Source organism: Vipera ursinii (genome assembly GCF_947247035.1).
Source record: "Vipera ursinii genome assembly, chromosome: 14".
Classification (NCBI taxonomy): Eukaryota; Metazoa; Chordata; class Lepidosauria; order Squamata; family Viperidae; genus Vipera; species Vipera ursinii.
The window spans coordinates 9,453,245-9,473,909 of record NC_139527.1 but is presented as its reverse complement, the minus strand read 5'-3'; the positions used below and the strand labels follow the sequence as shown (position 1 = coordinate 9,473,909).

The 20,665-nt window shown below is 48.3% G+C and overlaps 1 protein-coding gene across 1 annotated transcript in view; it reads right to left on the bottom strand.

The window, feature by feature from the left end:
* NCOR2 (nuclear receptor corepressor 2) overlaps positions 1 to 20,665 on the bottom strand; it is a 189,592-nt gene that overhangs the window by 43,483 nt on the left and 125,444 nt on the right. Inside the window, 9 exon segments of the mRNA XM_083373217.1 lie at positions 6,697 to 6,791; positions 7,408 to 7,512; positions 7,675 to 7,774; positions 7,916 to 8,055; positions 8,406 to 8,570; positions 11,026 to 11,263; positions 12,263 to 12,383; positions 17,483 to 17,715; positions 17,717 to 18,006. Of these exon segments, the coding sequence (XP_083229343.1) occupies positions 6,697 to 6,791; positions 7,408 to 7,512; positions 7,675 to 7,774; positions 7,916 to 8,055; positions 8,406 to 8,570; positions 11,026 to 11,263; positions 12,263 to 12,383; positions 17,483 to 17,715; positions 17,717 to 18,006 (1,487 nt within the window).

Here is a 20,665-nt window from a genome sequence, read left to right as displayed (position 1 = left end):
GGCGTTAACGCAGGCCCAGGCAGACCAGCACCATATTCCCAAGAAAACAGACCAAACCAAGGAGAGCAATCTTGAGAAAAGTATCAGCTGGGAACTCTGCTCCCCGTTACACGCAACAGACAGAAGAACCACCAGGATGGTGAGATCAGTTTTGGGGTGGACATTATGTTCTGTTTAACGTTAGGAGGTCACAGGAATAGCAGACAACGACCATTTTGGATTCTGGAGAACTAGGAGCTTAGGCAAGGACCCAGAGATGGGAGACCAGTATAGGGCGAGGCTGAAATGAAGGCAGGTGCATTCGCACACGTGTCCAAACATTTCCTGCATCTCCCTTTCAACGCCCTCAGTTCTCTTCTGGCATTGCCATTTATTCCTCTCTACAAATGTTCCAGGTGGCACAAGACTGTTTTCCTTTCCTTTAGCCCTTGTGGGATGAGACCTGGAAATTTCTCTGCTTTAAAACAGGTTCTCCTTTTGTTGGAAGGATCAGCTTGAGTATATACCTCTCGGAAGCTCAACAAACTTCTAGTCACAGAAAGGACTTCTTCTAACTTAAGATCTCTGCCTTACCCAAACCCACTGCCAACCTTGGGTGCCAAAATTCACTCGCTAAGAATCAAGAGAGGGATAAATGATACTCTGATGCTTTCCGGGGATCCGATCTGGATTCTTTTGCACGCCAAGCACACGCCTTGCCACTGCGCAACATTTCGCTTTCCCCAAATGACTGGGTGGGGCCCCTAAGCTTTAGGCTGCATCCATCTGCAGGACCAGACTTGACAAACACATGACAAGCTGGTTGGTGGCGCCACCGCCAGAGATAAGGAATAATATGCTTAAAGATAAGAGAGCCTGCCTCTAAATGTTCACAAGCATGCTCAGTCCACTACCTAACCTGTCTTGGGGCTGACTCACACTCAAGAATATTGAAAAAGATGTTGCTTTTTGCAATCCTAGCACCTATTTAGGATGATGCTACAGCTCTCATTGGTTGACTTCTGGCAATTGATGCCCTAGGTCAGGCTCCCCCCCAACCTCCGGTCTGTGGACCAGTACCGGGCCGCGGTATGCCACCAACCAGTCCGCACAAACAAGCAAAGCCCCATCCGTGGGATGCAGGCAACCCACAAAACCACGGACCCTCCCATTGGCAGAAAAACCTCTCTCCACAGAACTGGTCCCTGGTGCCCAAAAAGTTGGGGACCTCTGCCCTAGGTCAGTGGCTCTCAACCTGTGGTCGGTGGACCACTGGATGGCCGTGAGGTCACCACAGGGGGTCTGCGAATATTTGATGCAATCTAGTGCTTTAAATCTAGAGTTAGGTCTTGGTGGGTGCTGCATCACTGGAGGTTTTTAAGAAGAGACTGGACAGCCACTTGTCTGAAATGGTATAGGTCAGGGGTGTCAAACTCAATTTCATTGAGGGCCACATCAGCATTGCGGTTGCCCTCAAGGGGCCGGGTGGGTATGGCCAGGGTAGGCGTGGCCTACTGGGTGGGCGTGGCTAGAGTGCGTATGGCCTACTGGGTGGGCGTGGCCAGCTCTACATCGTTGGCATCAAGGGTGCCTATGGGGGGTCTGGGCAGGAGTGGGACAGATCTGAGGGTCTCTGGCAGAAGGAGGGTCTCTAGGCCAGGGCCAAGGCAGTGGGGGCCATTCCCTCACTGTTTCCAGGATGGCTTCGCGGGCCACATGAAACCACTTCGCGGGCCGGATCCGGCCCCCGGGCCTTGTGTTTGACATGTCTGGTATAGGTTCTCCTGCTTGAGCAGGGGGCTGGACTAGAAGACCTCCAAGGTCCCTTCCAGCTCTATTCTGATTGATTGGTCTGTGGCCACAAAAGGTATTTAAAGAGGTCCAAGGTAAAGATTGAAAACCGCTGCCCTAGGTCAGGGGTAGGCAACCTCGGCTCTTTTATGACTCATGGACTTCAACTCCCAGAATTCCTGAGTCAGCTCAGGAATTCTGGGAGTTGAAGTCCATGAGTCATAAAAGAGCCGAGGTTGCCTATCCCTGCCCTAGGTGAACCATGCCATCAATATCACTCTAGAATTTAAATGCGTTCAGAGTAGGCGGAGATTATGCCTGTGTTTTCACCGTGTCTGCACATGTTCTGTAGAAGCCAAGGTAGAGAAATTTCATCACCACATCCTACTACAAATCTCTTACGGGCAGTGGTTGAACTAGGGCATAGGTCTGGGGTGTTAGTAAGGTAATTGCTCGGATGTTCTTAGGGGCAACAGAGGTCCAGAGATGCCCAAGGCTAAGACCCAATCCAGCCCAAGGCTAAGACCAGGCAGTCCTCATTTAATGATGACCTGCTTTAGCGACCACTCACAGTTACAACATTAATAAAGTAACTCTGCAATCAATCGCTGTATTTACGTTTGCAGGCCCGTAAAAGAGAAGGAAAGCTGAAGCAAGATCATAATCAAAGTTGTGGTTTCCTTTAGCAATTGCTTCACTTAATGACCGAACTGTGGTCACTAAAACAAGGACGTCCGACACCAATTCAAAGAGCAATAAAATTCCGGAATCTTGGGATCCAACAGACCAGCTCTGAGTCTCCCCGCAACATAAACCAGAGACACCGCATTACAAATACGGCACTTCCAGCGCCTGAATTCAAGGGCTTGGCCTTAAAAGACACAAAACACAGAGCTGGCCCGGGATCAGCTTCGGCACACATGCTCACAGGACAACTGGAACATGAGATGGCTTTAGGGAAAGAACGTCTGAAACATCTGTCTTCTGCAGCCCAGATTTGCAAATGGGTACTGCTGCAACACAACAGATCATGAACGGCCTTAAGGCTTTGTAAATGAGACCGTTGGTAATTACCATCAACCAACCCAGCTAGATCACCATGGGTGGCACCACCATATGCATATATTTCAGGCAAGTCCGTACTCCCCAGAAGCTTGCAAATAAAAGCTTCCTTTAATGAACCATCCCGAGGAAGGGAATAGAATAGAATAGAGCTGGAAGGGACCATGGAGGTCTTCTAGGCCAGCCCTCAGCTCAAGCAGGAGAACTTATACCATCTCAGATAAGTGACTGTCTAGTCTCTTCTTAAAAATCTCCAGTGATGGAAGTGCCCACGATTTCTGGGGGGCAAGCTGTTCCACTGGTTGATTGTCCTCACTGTCAGGAAGTTTCTCCTTAATTCCAGGTTGCTTCTCTCTTTGGTCAGTTTCCAACCATTGTTTCTCGTCCTGCCCTCTGGTGCTTTGGAGACCCCCTCTTCTTTGTGGCAGCCCATCCAATATTGGAACACTGCTATCATGTCTCCCCTATTTCTTCTTTTGTTTAGACTAGCCCAGGGGTAGGCAACCTTGGCTCTTTTATGACTCGTGGACTTCAACTCCCAGAATTCCTGAGCCAGCATGACTCAGCTTGGAAACTCCCTTTTCCCTCAGCATGGCGGGCTCAGGAATTCTGGGAGTTGAAGTCCACGAGTCATAAAAGAGCCGAGGTTGCCTACCCCTGGACTAGCCAAACCCAAGTCCTGCAACTGTTCTTCATATGTTTTAATCTCCAGGCCTTGGTCATCTTAGTTGCTCTTTGAATTTTTTCCAAACTCTCAACATTTGTGTGTGTGTGTGTGTGTGTGTGTGTGTGATACAGTGACCAAAATTGGCTGCAGTATTCCAGGTGTGGTCTTACTAGGGTTTTATAAAGCAGTACTAATACTTCTCGTGATCTTGATTCTATGCCTCTGTTTATGCAACCCAGGATTGTGTTAGCTTTTTTGGCTGCTGCCACACACAGCTGGCTTGTAGTCAAGTGATCGTCCACTAGGACTCAAAGGTCCCACTCACAGTTGCCATTTTTGAGCCAGGTTTCACCCAGTCTGTATGTGTACCATTGGTTTTTCCTGCCTAAGTGTAAGAATGGGACAACTTGCTTCAGCCAATTCACCATGGCCAACTCTTGCCACGGGACAATTCCCGCAAGGAGACAATTCAACAATTCTATTTAATTACTTAAAATAAATAAATGAAAAATATTTTAATGTTGGCCATTCGCATTTCATTCTGTCCCTCCTTTTGCATCCTTTCTTTAGTTATTCTGTTCTACCATTTCTTTGATAGTAATGTAACTCTTGTCCCGTCCTGAATTGTCCCGCAATGATTTGGCTGTGGCAAAATGGCCACCGCAAATTGTCATAGACCCTCCCGAGGGAGAAAGGGCATGCCTCCTTCCCAAGGCCCATCGTCCTTGCTAAACCATTGGTCTTGATTTTGGCCAGGAAGGAAATCAACACAAATGACATACAGGTAATCCTCAACTTGCAACCGTTTGCTCAGCGGCTGTTCAAAGTTTCAACGGCATTGAAAAGAGTAACTTGTGAGTGGTCCTCACACTTACAATTCCCCCCCCCAATTCCCACAATCCAATTTCAATTTCAAGTATTTACAATGGTTGCAGCACCCTGGGATCACACAATCGCCATTTGCGACCTTCCCAGCCAGCTTCCAGCAAGCAAAGTCAATGGGGGGGGGGGGGAGAAGCGGGATTCACTTAACGACTGTGCGGCCACTGAAGAACCACTGTGATTTGCTTAGCATGGGAAAAAAAAAGGTGGTTAAATTGGCTGCCACCCGCTTAACCACCGGCTTACTTAGCAACCAAAATTGTGGCCATTAAGTCAAGAACCACCTGCAATTTGTGTCTGTGGTATCACCAATGCCACGGACCCACAAGAATTTGCATGGCCATGCAAACGACGTAACCCGCCAGAAAGGAGATAAAATCCCTGAGAGGGTTAGGGTTAATTTTCTAAAAAGGCCTCGACTGGATGATTTTGGATGCAACAGAGTCTGCTATTTTGCAGGGATGTCTAAAGAAGCTCCAGATATAATTTCTGAATTATCTCATTATTCTGCATCGTAAGACAGGAAGCCAACCCTCCTTCCTATCTGATGCTACCAAAACCAGTAATTGGGAAAGCGATGCTCAGCATTAATTAAAGATTCTGGGATGACACTTACTGTATCCTCCCTCCCCACCGTATTTTTTCCTCCAGGGATAGCAGAGTACCGTTGCAGAATTCTGCCCCATCTGCTAGTTTAACTCTTCAATCTTTGGGGGATTTATTTATTAATTCAATTTATATAGTTGCCCGTCTCAGGGTGCGATTCTGGACAGTGCACGTCAATCAAACAAAACAGCAATAACAAAGTTATTAAAAACTCTTAATTAGAAAACGGCTGCATTGGAAACCGGATCCTAAAAACAATAAAATATCATTTCCAACTCAAACATTTGAAAAACAGCAAGGGACGATGCGAGGATAAAACGTCGTCAAGAGCCAGCAAACGTTAATATTTCTCTGGTAGCAAAGAACTTTTCACTGCCATCCCCTGAGCTGAAAACATTTTAATTTCTCTCCCCCCCACCCACCACGAGCTAGCTCTTTAAATGGAACCGTAAACTATTTTTTATTTTTATTACATTTATATCCCGCCCTTCTCCGAAGACTCAGGGCGGCTTACAAGCTTAGCAGTAGCCTTCATTCTATGTATAGGCCTGCTTATTAGGGCTACCCTAACTACCCTAACGAAGAGGACTTATTTCAGCAATGTAATGTTACGAGCCTTCAAAACTGTCTCATGGCAGTTGAACTGAGGCTTATTTTTCCAGGAAAATGAGCTGAGAACTCCAGCGTTCTCATAACGTATCTTTAAAGATCTGAATGTCAGCCAGGGAGGGGGAGGAGGAGAAAAAAACAAAAAAAAGGAAAAAAGCCAGAATTCTCTCTGCTCTGTTTCCAGAGAAAGCAATAATTGGAGAGTACAAAGCCATCACCCAGTTGGCAAGCCTTCCAGTCTCTAGACCTGATTGATGGGAACCATGAATTCTTTGCGCTTTCTCTGTGTGTGTGTGAGTGTGTGTTAGCAGACTCATGTGTTGCGTTGTCTAGGGATGTGTGCACAGCAAGGAAAAGTCTCTGGAAAGAGCTCTAGGGATCTCAAAGCAGAGTTTGTGTTCCTTGAGGAAGAGCTACAACTATTGTTTTCTACCCATTGAAGAAGACCACATTCTGAACCTTGGTTGAGTTCCTTGTCAATATGGTTGAGTTCAAGACCAGCCAAAGGCTGGCTCAGGAATTCTGGGAGTTGAAGTCCACGAGTCATAAAAGAGCCAAGGTTGCCTACCCCTGATCTAGGACGATATGGTTGGCTTCAAGACTAACCAAAGGTCTTCAACAGGTAATAACCATCCCAGGTCTTGTTCACCATCTAGGACAATATGATTGGCTTCAAGACCAGCCAAAGGTCTTTAGCATGTATTAGCCAACCCTGGTCTTGTTCATCATCTAGGACAGGGGTAGGCAACCATGCTGGCTCAGGAATTCTGGGAGTTGAAGTCCACGAGTCATAAAAGAGCCAAGGTTGCCTACCCCTGATCTAGGACAATATGGTTGGCTTCAAGACTAGCCAAAGGTCTTCAACAGGTAATAACCATCCCAGGTCTTGTTCATCATCTAGAACAATATGGTTGGCTTCAAGACTGTCCAAAGGTCTTTGGCAGGTAATAACCATCCTAAGTCTTCTTCATTTTTTGTGCCCTCATCAATCTTTGGCAACACCTTTCAGAACATTCTCTGCCCTAGGTTCTTCACATCACCAAGACACTTCTAATCCACTTCTGGTGCACTGCTAGAAAACCCCCCAACAGAAGACTTACATGTGTGATGGAACCCCGATATGTGATGGTAGACTCAGAGGGTGGCCTTGTGCTGGGAATCCCTTTAATAATGCTCACTCCTGACAAGGAGGTACCTGCAGGATACAACAAACAAGAAGAGGTGATAAGTTTCAAAAATAATTTGGTGGCTTTCAACAACCTGCTTATTCCAGGACATTTGGGACGGTAAAGGCAGCCTCAAACAGGTTTATGAACTCAGCACTGATTCTGCAGGTTGGGGAGCTTCTCCCAATGACTTAGACCAGGGGTCTTCAAACTTGGCCCTTTTATGACTTGTGGACTTCAACTCCCAGAATTCCTTAGCCAGGCACGCTAGCTGAGGAATTCTGGGAGTGGAAGTCCACAAATCATAAAAGGGCCAAGTTTGAAGACCCCTGACTTAGACAAAAGGACTCTCCCATCACCTGCAACCTTCCTAAAACCAGAGTTATGTCAATTATGAGTTCCATCACTAAAGATTCTTGCCTGTGAAATTTTGGGAGGTCCAGTGAGTTTTATAAACACAATGTACACCCAACCTTCACAAGTCCTTTTGGTTTGAAGAGGCTAAAGAGTGCAGAAGGTGACTGGTGTATTCCAGAAGTTCTACACAATGCCTTCAAAGATATCGCTACAGAGCTTAACTAGAGATTATGTTAGAAAAGAACCTTCTAGAGAAACGTCTTGGCTTCTACAGTTCAAGGGACTTACCTCGAAGAACTGAGCTTTCCTGTGAAGTCTGCACAACCAAGCTTTCAGGTTGACCAGCTTGGCCTCTAGGAGAAAGCTGCTCTTGTTTCACTCCAGAAAATGGCACTGGAAAACAAGAACGTTACCACCTTTACTTTACTGTACCAGGAGCAGAAGAAATTACTTGGATGATCAGCTGGTTTCAGCATGGCTACTGTCCAACTGGGTCCTCCCCTTCTTTGGCCAGCAGTGACTCTGAGAACCAGGCCAGAATGAAGATCAGCTTACCCAACTTCTTGGGATCCATCGTCAAAGGCACAGTGATGGAACCGATGGAGACTTTTGCGTGCTCTGGGCTGAATGGACCATGGAGCTGTAGAGGTATCCCCTGAAAGATCCATCAAAGAACATTAGTTATGGGGGGATGCCAACAACCAAAGTATGGTAGCAACCACGCTTTTGACCAAGTTTCCTTGTTCCTCTTGATCTGGTCGTGGGACAGTCTCAGAAGGTTGGGTTACACATTTACCTGGGAAATACAGCCAGGTGTTCTTTCAAGAACAGAGGGATGCTTGTTAGAGATCAGAGGAGGAGGATTGGAGATGGCTGACAACCTTGGCGGGCCAGTTCGAGAACTTTCATGAGCATTCAAGGAGATAGGATGAGCTGCTGTAGAGAGAAAGAGGGAGAGATTGAGAGTATAAAACAATGTGAGTCGTATTTGAACTCAGTTCTTCTAAGAAAGATCTGCCTACTTGATTGTGAGAAACATGGATTTTGAACTCGCACAACCCCAAATATCTCATGACTGTCTGCAAACCTTGTGTCCCACTGGGCAAAAAAAAAAAAACCCTAACAACTCGCATGGGATTGCTTTTACAGTCCTCATTCTGCTGTTTTCCGCTTCTGTCCTGGATCTGGAATTTGGCAATGCTCCAACCCAGTCTCCAAATTACAATCCACTGGGCATTGCCAACGCTGGACAGACTAACATCCTAAGTGCCGAGGGCTGGACTCACCAGAGGGATTATATTGAAATGTCTGAGACTCAGCGTGTGGAGAGGTTCGGATAACATCCCTTGAGGAGCCTTGGTAGGGAAGGACCGGTGGCCAACAGGTTGTGGTGGCGGATTCTCCACCTTGCTTCTGTCCATCTGGAAGGGGGGTGAAAAGCACCGGTTTTTCTACCAGAGGAGAGAAACAGCCAGAAACGCTAAATTAGGAAGCTTGTATTTTTCAATGGATGGATGGATGGAGATAGGATGGGATTGAAGGATGGATGGGTGGGATGGGATGGAAAAGAAGAATGGAGGGATAGATAGATAGATAGATAGATAGATAGATAGATAGACGTAGATGGATGGATAGATAGGTAAATGGATAGATGGATGAACAGATAATGATGATGATAGATAGATAGATAGATAGATAGATAGATAGATAGATAGATAGATAGACAGACAGACAGACAGACAGATGTAGATGGATGGATAAATAGGTAAATGAATAGACGGATGAACAGATAATGATAATAGATAGAGATAGAGAAATAGAGATACATAGATATAGATAGATAGATAGATAGATAGATAGATAGATAGATAGATAGATAGATAGACGGACGTAGATGGATGGATAGATAGGTAAATGGATAGATGGATGAACAGATAATGATGATGATAGATAGAGATAGATAGATAGATAGATAGATAGATAGATAGATAGATAGATAGATAGACAGACAGACAGACAGACAGACAGATGTAGATGGATGGATAGATAGGTAAATGAATAGACGGATGAACAGATAATGATAATAGATAGAGATAGAGAAATAGAGATACATAGATATAGATAGATAGATAGATAGATAGATAGATAGATAGATAGATAGACAGACAGACAGAGATAGATTAGATAGATAGATACATAGACAGACAGACAGACAGACAGACAGACAGATCTATCCGCCTATCTTGGAGGGAGTCTTGACTCCTGGGAATCACATGGACGTATCCATGCAGTCTTCTTGGCAACCTTTCCAGAACTAGCTTCCCATTACTACTTTCCGAGGGCTGAGAGAGAGGAAATGGCTTTTCACCCAGCTGGCTTCGTGCCCAAGGGCAGGTCTGGAATCTCACCGTCCCCTCGCTGCCAGTCCACACCTTCTTACCACCACAGCAAAGGGGAGATCCAAAACATCCCGATGTTTTAAAACCCCACGAGAAAGAAAGTGACGGCCGGGGACAGAAGAAGCCCCAAACATCTGCACCTGGCCGAGCACCTCCTTCTGTTCTGGGAGAGAGGGCCCTAAATGACACCCACCGTTAGCTTTCACGATTTACAGCCTGAACTTGGTTGTTTCTGCCGCTGCTTCCCAAGGACAGCAGGAGAAGACAGCTTGATAAACTACACAGCTTAGAGGCAGACATCTGCAGGAGAAAATCTCTAACGGGGACTTGTTTTTTCCCCCTCTCGTTAATTCCTTCCCTGCCCTGCTGTAGACACAAGACAGCCTCCATGTCTGCCGCAGAGATGGTTTAAGGCCAGAGCCAGGCAGGGCTATGGAAATGGGGGCCTCTAGGATGAAGGAAGTCCTTCCAGCCCCAACCAGGGGAAGACCCTGCTCTGAAGCTTCAACTACGGTTGACTTCGTTCTGCTTCTCCTCTCCCCTCCTCTCTCCTTCCCACGCACATTAACAAAGAGCCATAACTCACAGCCCTTCTGGATATGCTCGCAGTTATCCCCAGAAAAGGAGGCTACCACGGCCATTTATCAAAGCCCTGGAACTGGAGCAAGGGAGATGTCGGTTTATGCGATTTGTCATCCAAATGGATTTTCTTGGCCAGGCAGCCCTGCTCCGAAGGCCAAGGGGAAACGGGGTGGCCGAATCGATAGGAAGTTGCCGAAGCTACATGCCCGAAAGAGAAGCAAGGCCAACCGTCCCAGATCTGCCCACTCCTTGTTGCATGTGGAGGAGGAGGAGGAGGAGGAGGAGGAGGAGGAGGAGGAGGAGGAGGAGGAGGAAACGATCCACCTGCAAACAGTTGCCAAACCATCTTCCAAGTCTGAAAGTACAAATCTCATCCTCTTTTTACTGCCTGATAAGCTAGGACGTGGTGGCTCAGTGGGTTAGAACGCTGAGCTTGTCGATCAGATGGTTGGCACTTTGGCGGGTCGAATCCCGAGTGCCGCGTAGCAGAGTGAGCGCCTGTTACTCGTCCCAGCTTCTGCCAACCTAGCAGTTCGAAAGCACGTAAAAAGGCAAGTAGAAAAATAGGGACCACTCCGGTGGGAAGGTAACAGCGTTCCGTGCGCCTTTGGCGTCTAGTCATGCCGGCCACATGACCACGGGGACGTCCTCGGACAAGCGCTGGCTCTTCGGCTTTGAAAGGGAGATGAGCACCAGCCCCTAGAGTTGGAAACGACTAGCACGCATGTGCGGGGGAACCTTTACCTTTTTAAGCTAGGAGAGTGACTTCCTTCCTTCCTTCCCTCCCTCCCTCCCTCCCTTCCTTTTTCACTCTTCCTTCTTTGTTCTAACCTGTTTCCTCTCTCCCTCCACTAATTTTCCTTCCTTCCTCCCTCTCTCCCTCCCTCCCTCCGCGGCATCCTCCCAAACCCCAAAGCGCGCTCACCATCTTTCTCTGCCTCAGCCGGGCTCTGATGCGGAGCTTCCCGAGGGCTGTTGCCGGTGCTGCTGCACAGCTGGGGCTCCTTCTCCGATGGGGGAGGCTTGCCCGGCGCAGCGGCCTCCTCCTGGGCCCCCTCCAGGGCAAGGGCGATCTGCTGCTGGTAGAGGCCCAAGGTATGAGGAGGCACCGAGGGTTTCGGAGCCCCACTCTGCAACGTTCCCTCCAGCGCGCCTTCGGACATCTGTGGGGAAAGGAGAACCTGGGTGTAAGTCCTTTGCAATGGGCACCCCTAGCCTCCCAGGTTGTGTTTGTGTTAGCTTGAGTCCGTCAGTTCTGCTAATGTCTTCAAAACCCAGGGGGAAGGAAGGAGGGAGGGAAGGAAGGAAGGAAGGAAGGAAGGAAGGAAGGAAGGAAGGAAGGAAGGAAGGAAGGAAGGAAGGAAGGAAGGAAAAAAGAGAGAAGGAAGAGAAGAAAGGAAAGAGAGTGGGAGAGAGGAATGAGAGGAGGAAGGAAGGAAGGAAGGAAGGAAGGAAGGAAGGAAGGAAGGAAGGGAGGAAGGGAGGAAGGAAGGGAGGAAGGAAGGAAGGGAGGGAGGGAGGGAAAGGGAGGGAGGGAGGGAGGGAGGAATGAGAGGATGAGGGAAGGAAGGGGAAAAGAAGGAAGGGAGAAATGGAAGAAAAAAGAGAGAAGGAAAGAAGAAAGGAAAGAGAGAGGGAGGGAGGGATGAGAGGAGGAAGGAAGGAAGGGAGGGAGGGAGGGAGGGAGGGAGGAAGGAAGGAAGGAAGGAAGGAAGGAAGGAAGGAAGGAAAAAAGAGAGAAGGAAGGAAAGAGAAGAAAGGAAAGAGAGTGGGAGAGAGGAATGAGAGGAGGAAGGAAGGAAGGAAGGAAAGAAGGAAGGAAGGGAGGGAGGGAGGAAAGGGAGGGAGGGAGGGAGGGAGGGAGGAATGAGAGGATGAGGGAAGGAAGGGGAAAAGGAGGAAGGAAGGAAGGGAGAAATGGAAGAAAAGAGAGAAGGAAGGAAAGAAGAAAGGAAAGAGAGAGGGAGAGAGGAATGAGAGGAGGAAGGAAGGAAGGGAGGGAGGGAGGGAGGGAGGAAGGAAGGAAGGAAGGAAGGAAGGAAGGAAGGGAGAAATGGAAGAAAAAAGAGAGAAGGAAGTAAAGAGAGGAAAGGAAAGAGAGAGGGAGGGAGGGAGGGATGAGGATGAGGGAAGGGGAAAAGGAGCGAGGGAGGGAGACTCACAATGGGGGGGATGGCAGCTGCCCTCTGCTTCAGCTGCTTGAGGTCCAGAGGCTTCTGAGGTGAGGAGGTGAGGCGGGCATCGTTGGGGGATCCAAGGAGACTCAAGCGGGCAGCCGGCAACCTGCAGGGAGACACAACCACCCTGCGTCAGGGGCACTTTCCAAGCGCTGCTTTGGCCCAGAAATCCAGACTTGATTCTCTTGGACCACTGCAGAGATTCACTGCACAACCGTGGGGGAAAAAGGCTGTGAAAATCCTGCGTGACCCACTTAACAACCCCCCCTTACTTAGCAATGGAAATCCTGGTCCCAATTCTGATCTCGAGGACCGCCTGTGATTCTGACCTTGCTGAAAGTCAAACGTGAGAGGATCTCTTCACAAATCCTTAGACAACTATCTTGTAGGCTCTACCTGGTTTGACTTTGGGCTAAAAGACGAGGATCCCAACCATCTTCTGGACCACTGGAGACCCCTTGGGGGTCTTTGGGAGGGTTCCCACCAGAAGAAAAATGGATGGGACCTGGCTGATGACCTCGGGCTGACTTATCTCCTTGATGTGGGAGTCAGAAGATAAAAGCACCCACTCTTAAAGCTTTGAAGATTTATAAGAGAAGATGATCCGTGAGCCACGTTGGAAAGTCCTGGTCCTGTAACCAGCTGAAAGAGGGACAAATTCAACCATCCAGTGATCTCCCAAGGCTTTAACCCACCAGGAAAACGGGATTAGATTTCTGCTTGACGTTCTCCCACTTATTTTTTTTTTACCCTCTGAACATCTCTGGCTGCTCCCCAGCCATAAACTGACAACAGTTAATGCATGACTGTACAGGCCTCTGTATTCATTTATATTTAGCGTGACCATGGTTGAACTTTTCATTCCTCTGGCTGCCAGCAACAGCAGCAGCCTTTATAAAATATATATATATTTTGCAACGATAATTATCTTCAGAGACCTTTTACTTCCATTCGGCTTGCGAGTAGCCAAGAGGAACCGACAAAACAGCTCAACGCTGTCAAAACCTTGCCTGGAAGGTTGTGATGCCGTGGCACACACACACACACACACGCACGGAAGCATCGGGGCCAGGATGTCAATGGAAGCTGGCCTGGACATATGGGATCTGTTGTTCATGTCGTTGTTTACAGGCGGTCCTCAACTTACAGCCAAAATGGAGTCCAAAATTTGGTCGCTAAGCGAGACATTTGCGAAGCAAGTTTGGCGACCTTTCTTGCCGCAGTTGTTAAAGTGAATCAATGCAGTTCTTAAGCTGGCAACATGGTTGTTAAGTGAATCTGCCTTCCTCACTGGTCGTAAAAGGGAAATCATGTGACCCCGGAACCTGCAAATTGTCATAAATATGAGTCAGTTGCCACGCGTCTGAATTCTGATCGCGTGACCCACGGGGATGCTGCAAGAGTCGTAAAGTGTGCACAACGGTCCCAAGTCACTTTTTTTTAGTGCTGTTGTAACTCCGAAAGGTCACGAAGTGAACTTTTGTAAGCCGAGGCGTGCCTATCTATAGCTCTGTTAAATAAAATGAATCTAAAACCAGCACACCATTCACCATATGACCTCGATTGTCTAGGCAGGGTGGGGTAAATCTGCCTCTTACTGCGGGATGTCAAGGTGGACACTGAGGGGTCCTGGCTGCTCTTGGGGCTTTTCTTGCAGACGTTTCATTACCCAGCTAGGTAACATCATCAGGGTTAGAAGGGAGTGAAAGGGAGGGCGGGAGGGAGGGAGGGAGGGAGGGAGGGAGGGAGGAAGGAAGGAAGGAAGGAAGGAAGGAAGGAAGGAAGGAAGGAAGGAAGGAAGGAAGGAAGGGGGAAGGAGGGAGGGAGGGAGGAAGGAAGGAAGGAAGGAAGGAAGGAAGGAAGGAAGGGGAAAGAGATGGGAGGGAAGGAGGGGAGAGAAAGGGATGGGAGGGAAGAAGGAAGGAAGGAAGGAAGGAAGGAAGGAAGGAAGGAAGGGAGGGAGGGAGGGAGGGAGGGAGGGAGGGAGGGAGGGAGGAAGGAAGGAAGGAAGGAAGGAAGGGGAAAGAGATGGGAGGGAAGGAGGGGAGAGAAAGGGATGGGAGGGAAGAAGGAAGGAAGGAAGGAAGGAAGGAAGGAAGGAAGGAAGGAAGGAAGGAAGGGAGGGAGGGAGGGAGGGAGGGAGGGAGGGAGGGAGGGACTACGGAGCCCTTGATGCTCTCTGAGCTTGTTTTCTTGCAGACGTTTCATTACCCAGCTAGGTAACATCACCAGGGCTAGTCAAAGGGTGCCGTTTGCTGTCAGTTTATATTCTTGCCTGTCTGTGTGGGTTGCAAGACGCTTGCGAAATTCCAGGTAAAATAGAAATGCCTTTGGTGCCTCTCTTCTGAATCACTTCTCGCATTTTCTTTTCATTCATTTTGGAAAAACTCCCCAGCACTTCCCTTAAAATTGCTGCTTCCCCGTCATGCTTAAATTCAAGCAGTCGTGTTTTGAGTCAGAAACTGAGCAGATGCTTAGCTGGCAGTTAATCTCCTCAGATGTTGAACCATAGGGCTGTGTCTTTGGATTTCATCAGGAGAGCAGCGGAGCTGGAAGGGACCTTGGAGGTCATCTAGCCCAACCCCCTGCGCAAGCAGGAGACCCTAGACCAGGGGTAGGCAACCTCGGCTCTTTTATGACTCATGGACTTCAACTCCCAAAATTCCTCAGTCAGCTATGCTGACTGAGGAATTCTGGGAGTTGAAGTCCATGAGTCATAAAAGAGCCGAGGTTGCCTACCCCTGCCCTAGACCATTTCAGACAAATTGACTGTCCAATCTCTTCTTGAAAACCTCCAGTGTTGGAGCACCGACAACTTCTGAAGGCAAGCCGTTCCACCGATTAATTATTTTCACTGTCAGGAAATCCCTGCTGAGGTCCAGGTTGCTTCTCTCCTTGATTACTTTCCATCCGTTGCTCCTTCTCCTTCTTCCTTCATCTGCTTTGGAGAATAGCTTGATCCCCTCTTCCTCATGGCAACAACTCAAGAGATTGGAAGACTGCTGTCATGTCACCCCTAGTCCATCTTTTCGCTAGATTAGGTAAGGTAAAGGTTCCCCCGCACATGCGTGCTAATCGTTTCCGACTCTAGGGGCCGGTGCTCATCTCCGTTTGAAAGCCGAAGAGCCACCGCTTGTCCGAGGACATCTCCGTGGTCATGTGGCTGGCATGAGTGGACGCCAAAGGTGCACGGAACGCTGTGACCTTCCCACCGGAGTGGTTGCTTTTTTCTACTTGCATTTTTACGTGCTTTCGAACTGCTAGGTTGGCAGAAGCTGGGACGAGTAACAGGCGCTCACTCTGCTACGCGGCACTCGGGATTCGACCCGCCAAACTGCCGACCTTCTGATCGACAAGCTCAGCGTCCTAACCCACTCAGCCACCGCGTCCCTCTTCGCTAGATTAGACATACACAATTCCTGCAAACGTCTATTTTAGCCTCCAACCCCCCTAATCATCTTTGTCGCTCTTTCCTGCACTCTTTCCAGAGTCTCAACATGGTTGTGTGTGTGTGTGTGTGTGTGTGTGTTGGGGGGAGGAGAGGAATATCTGGCTTGCTTTCAGCAAATGCAATAATTTATGCTCCCAATGCTCTTGTTTTCTCCAGCCCCGGGGTCAGTCATCCCTTGATAAATGTCTGCCCGAGAATATGGATTTTCAAGAGGCGTTTAAGGAAATGGACCGAAGCTCTGCACTAAATCAGCCTTCAGTCACGGGAGGCAGGCAGACCAGTCGTCCCAGAACTGCCAACTGGCCCGGGAAGTGTCTGTCTAGTGGCGCCTGACCTCCTTTAACCCCGCCCGGTGGGCATCGATCCCAAACAGGATCTAAAGCTGCCCTTTCAATTACCGTCAGGAGGAGTCACCAATCATTAGCCACGTGCAAATTTCTCCCCGAGATGATCAGGGTGATAAATCAACCTTTTTGAAGCCATGGGGGTTTGCTCAGCCAGCTTACACATGGCTCCCAAGAAATCTATAACCTGATTCAGAGGAAGGGTGTGTGTGTGTGTGTTTGTGTGTTAGATATAGTTTCTGACCACAAACTTGCCTGCCTTTCTGACTCATGGAATCTGCAAGCAATGCTCTTGGGATGGTAGGAAATGACGGAAACTCTTCACGAGACTTTTTAACGATTTCTCCTGTCCCGTCTCTCCTTTCTAGGCTCCCCGCCCAATTTATTCAGAAACCTGAATCACTCTGACCAAGCACCAGAAGTGAAACTGGATGCACACATAATTTGAGTTCTTCCTGCAAAAAACCAGCTTTGGGAAGGAAGGGCGCAGGGCCATCCCATCATGCACGCTTCCAGACTGCCGCCCACAACATTGCCCCGCGCAGATCGATCTTGGTTGAAAAAGCTGCTCGCTCGTAGATCTTCCCGGGAGTCCAAATGATCTCCCTGGAAGATGGCTGCTCGCCAGGGATCTCCCCAGGGACCTGCCCAAACAAGTCCTGCTGCTGAAAATCGGATCGCTCGTCCACAGAGAAGACCCACCTCATCCCTTGCAGGAAAAATGAAGCTAGCAAACTTGCACGGGGGGGGGGGGGGGGGGTCCTCAGCTGAAATGTTCAGGGGTGCCAAGCCCTGTTAGCTTTTCGTGGGAAGTACAGACAGTTGACTTACGACGTTTCACTGAACTGATCTTTCATTTAACGATCTTCCAAAGTTGCAACGGCGCTGGGGGAAAAAAAAAAGCCACGTAGGGCTGTTTCTCACACTTAGGACCGTTGCAGCGTTCAAAAAAAAAAAATCGCAGTGCTCAAAATGCAGACGCTTGGCAACCGGTTCATATTGATGACGGTCGGGGTGTCCCCAGGGTCACGCGATTTCCCCTGTTTTGCAGCCAGCAAAGTCAACGGCAAAGCCAGGTCCGCTCTCCAACCCCTGTGACTAACTTCGCAACTGCAGGGATTGGCTTCACCGTGGCGGCAAGGAAGGTTGTAAAATGGTGCAAAAGTCATTTTGCAACGGTCCCGCTTAGCCAACAGAAACATTGGGCTCAATCGTTGGCTGTAAAACAAGGACTGCCTGTTAACTACACCAGGGTTCCTCAACCTTGGCAACTTTGAGACTTGTGGACTTCAACTCCCAGAATTCCTCAGCCAGCTTTGCTGGCTGAGGAATTCTGGGAGTTGAAGTCCACAAGTCTCAAAGCTGCCAAGGTTGGAGACCCTTCCTTCCGCCTGCCGTCTTTCCACTTACTTGGTTTTGTCCGTGGGGTCCTGTTCTTCCATCTCGTCCGCGCTACACGTAGCGCTAGAGTCGCTGTCGGAGGCGGCGCTTCCGCTTTTGCTGACTTTCGGGCACTCCTTCTTCTCCGACTTGGGGGTGTCCTCTGTCTCGGCCCCCACCCCATTGCTGGTCTCGCTTCTCTGCTCATCGGCCTTGTTCTCTTCTGGGACATCGGCTCCTTCCTCCATTTTTATCTCAGCCAACGTCCGATTCGGGGTCTTTCGAGTTTTCTTCTCCACCGTCCGTTTTGATCGTGTCGACTTTCGGTTCCTCCTGCGGCTTTTCGCTCCCAGCTGGACCAGGCTCGGTCCCTTCCGGGCTGTGACCAATGGAGTCTACGGCGTTGGCTTCCGGGGACACGGTGGGTTTTTCGACATTGACCATCGTTTCTTCTTCGGCCTCAGGATTCACTTTGGTCTCGCTTTCCGGGGCCTTTTTGGTCTCGAGTCTCGGAGAAGGCAGGCTGTCTGTGTCAGAGCTGTTATTCACAGCAACTGGAATTAAAACAAAAAGACACACTGTTCATTTTGATGGCCAGGTTCCATTTGCAACGCACAAACACTCGGGGGTCCCCAAGGAGCCCTAAAAAAAATATATATTTTATGGCCGCGAGCGGGCGAGTTGCAATGCATTATTTAACTCTGAAGAGTTGCAGGCTACAACTGTGGATTTTGAAGAGAAGCTTCTGATGTATTTTTGCAAGCAATTTGGTGCCGAAGAGTCACTTGGAAAAAAGCCAGAAACAAAACGTGGTTTAGATTTGCTTTAAACTACCATTAGGGGCTTGTCTTTGCCAGCCTTTCCTTTTTGAGCCCCGTTTTATTTTGACCCTACAGTAGTCCTCAACTTACCACCACCATTAAGCAACCTTCCTGTTGCCAGCTGAGACCTGTCTTAAGTGATTTTTGGCCCCGTTTTATGACCTTTCTTGTCACAGTTATTAAGTGGATCGCTGCAGTTTTAAAAATCATACTGTGGTTGTTGAAGTGAATCTGGATTCCCCCGCTGACTTTGCTTGTCCAAAGGTCACACAAGGGGATCACGGGACCCTGCGGCACTGCAACCGTCATAAATATGAGTCAGTTGCCGAACATCTGGATTTTGATCATGGGACCACAACGGTTGTTAAGTGTGAAAAAGGGTCACAACTCACTTTTTCCAGTGCCGCTGTAACCGTCGCCAAATGAACGGTTGTAAGTCGAGGACTTAGGAGGGGAGCTTTTAGCTGCAACTATATTTTCCAGTTTTTTTGTAAGGTTACCATCATTTGCGGGGGAGGGGGGGGTTGTTTGTCTTAACTTTGGTTATTCTTCTTGATCTGAGAACAGCTTTTCCTTAAAGCCTTGCAGAACCATTAAACACACACACACACACACACAAACACACACACACAAGAAATCACTAAAAGCGACACTAAAGGTGGACATCAAAACCCATCCTCCCGTGTGAAGCCACAATGGTGTGGTCTTAGCCAGGTTCCTTTTCACAGACCTCAAAGGGTGGGGAATTCACACACAGAGGCGCATCTTTGCAGGATAATGAAAAGACGTGCCCGTTTGGAGAAAGGTGGGGGTTCAGGGAGGGGTGTGTGTGTGTGTGTGTGTGTGTGTGCGCGTGTGTGTGTCTTCTGATCTTTCATGATTAACTTGATCTCCCGACTTCCTGGAGTGGATTTTAAGGTTGCTACTATTAATCTCCTACCAACCTTGACCTGCATTTCGCTTCACTGAGATTGCAGCTATAAAAAAAAACACAACCCAACAACATAAAAACCTAATTGGAAGGCTGCAGGACTTGCGGATCGGAGGCCCTTATTTCTTTCTCTTTTTTTAATTGGTAAGGACAGACAGAGTTAATGTTGTTTTTCCTCCCCGCATTGAAGTGACCTTGATCTGGAGACCATCTACCCAGATGCTTCAGAACAGGCGAAATTCAATTTAAAGGCACGGGAAGAGGTTTACTGAAGTCCTTTATGGAACGCAGAGCAAAATTCGTTCTTAATTTCCAAGTTCCTCTTCTTGATTGTCTGGCTCTTTGATGTTACAAATAGCCTTTGACTTACAATCATTCATTTAGTGACTCACTGAAGTGCGCTGAAAAGAGTGACTTGCAATGAATGTTATGGAGATGGTTGTCCCCAAATATGTTTATTTCCTCCTCCTCCCCCCCCCCGGCCCAAAAAAGCAGCTGTCTTGGTATTTTTTTTGGGGGGGAAATGTTTCACTTCTCTTCCAAGAGGCTTCTTCTGAATTCAACTGAAGAAGCTTCTTGGATGAGAAGCGAACTTTTCAAAGAAAACACCAAGAAAGTCCAGTTGCTTTTTTGGGGGGAAAAACATCATATTTGGGACTTGTAAGATGGAACAGTTGTTAAGGAACAGCTCTACTTGTCTCCACTTTGAGCTCAGGGTGGTAGTAAAATCTTGTGCACCACACTCAACATGAACAAGAGTCAAGATTTGCTACTAGGATACTAGAATATGAGGCAAGACAAGAAGCAACGGATGGAAACTGACCAAAGAGAGAAGCAACCTGGAATTAAGGAGAAACTTCCTGACACTGAGGACAATTAACCAGTGGAACAGCTTGCCACCAGAAATAGTGGGCACTCCATCACTGGAGGTCTATGGAGATTCTCAGTCATCCAGGTCATGGTTCTCTCAAAGATGGTTTTTCATGAGGCAACTGGGCTTCTTGTTTTTTCTTTGAAGACGTTTTGCTTCTCATCCAAGAAGCTTCTTCAGCTCTGACTATGATGGTCCTCCCCACCATCCAGTCAGAGCTGAAGAAGGCTTCTTGGATGAGAAGCAAAACGTCTTCAAAGAAAAAACTAGAAAGCCCAGTTGCCTCCTGAAAAAGCACTTTGGGATTCATCACTGGAGGTTTTTAAGAGAAGAGTGGACAGCCACCTGTCTGAAATGGTGTAGGGTGGGGGTCCTGCTTGAGCAGGGGGCCGGACTAGAAGACCTCCAAGGTCCCTTCCAGCTTTATTCTGATTGAGTTCCCTTTTTGGGGAGGGTGATCAACAACTGGGCTCGCTTGCAACACTTCAGACAGGTGACAGCACCATTGTCTCCTGAAGGCAAACATGATTTGAAGGGGACTTCATCCTAGATTTTTGGGGAGGGGAGAAGATTCTTGATGAGGAATTCCT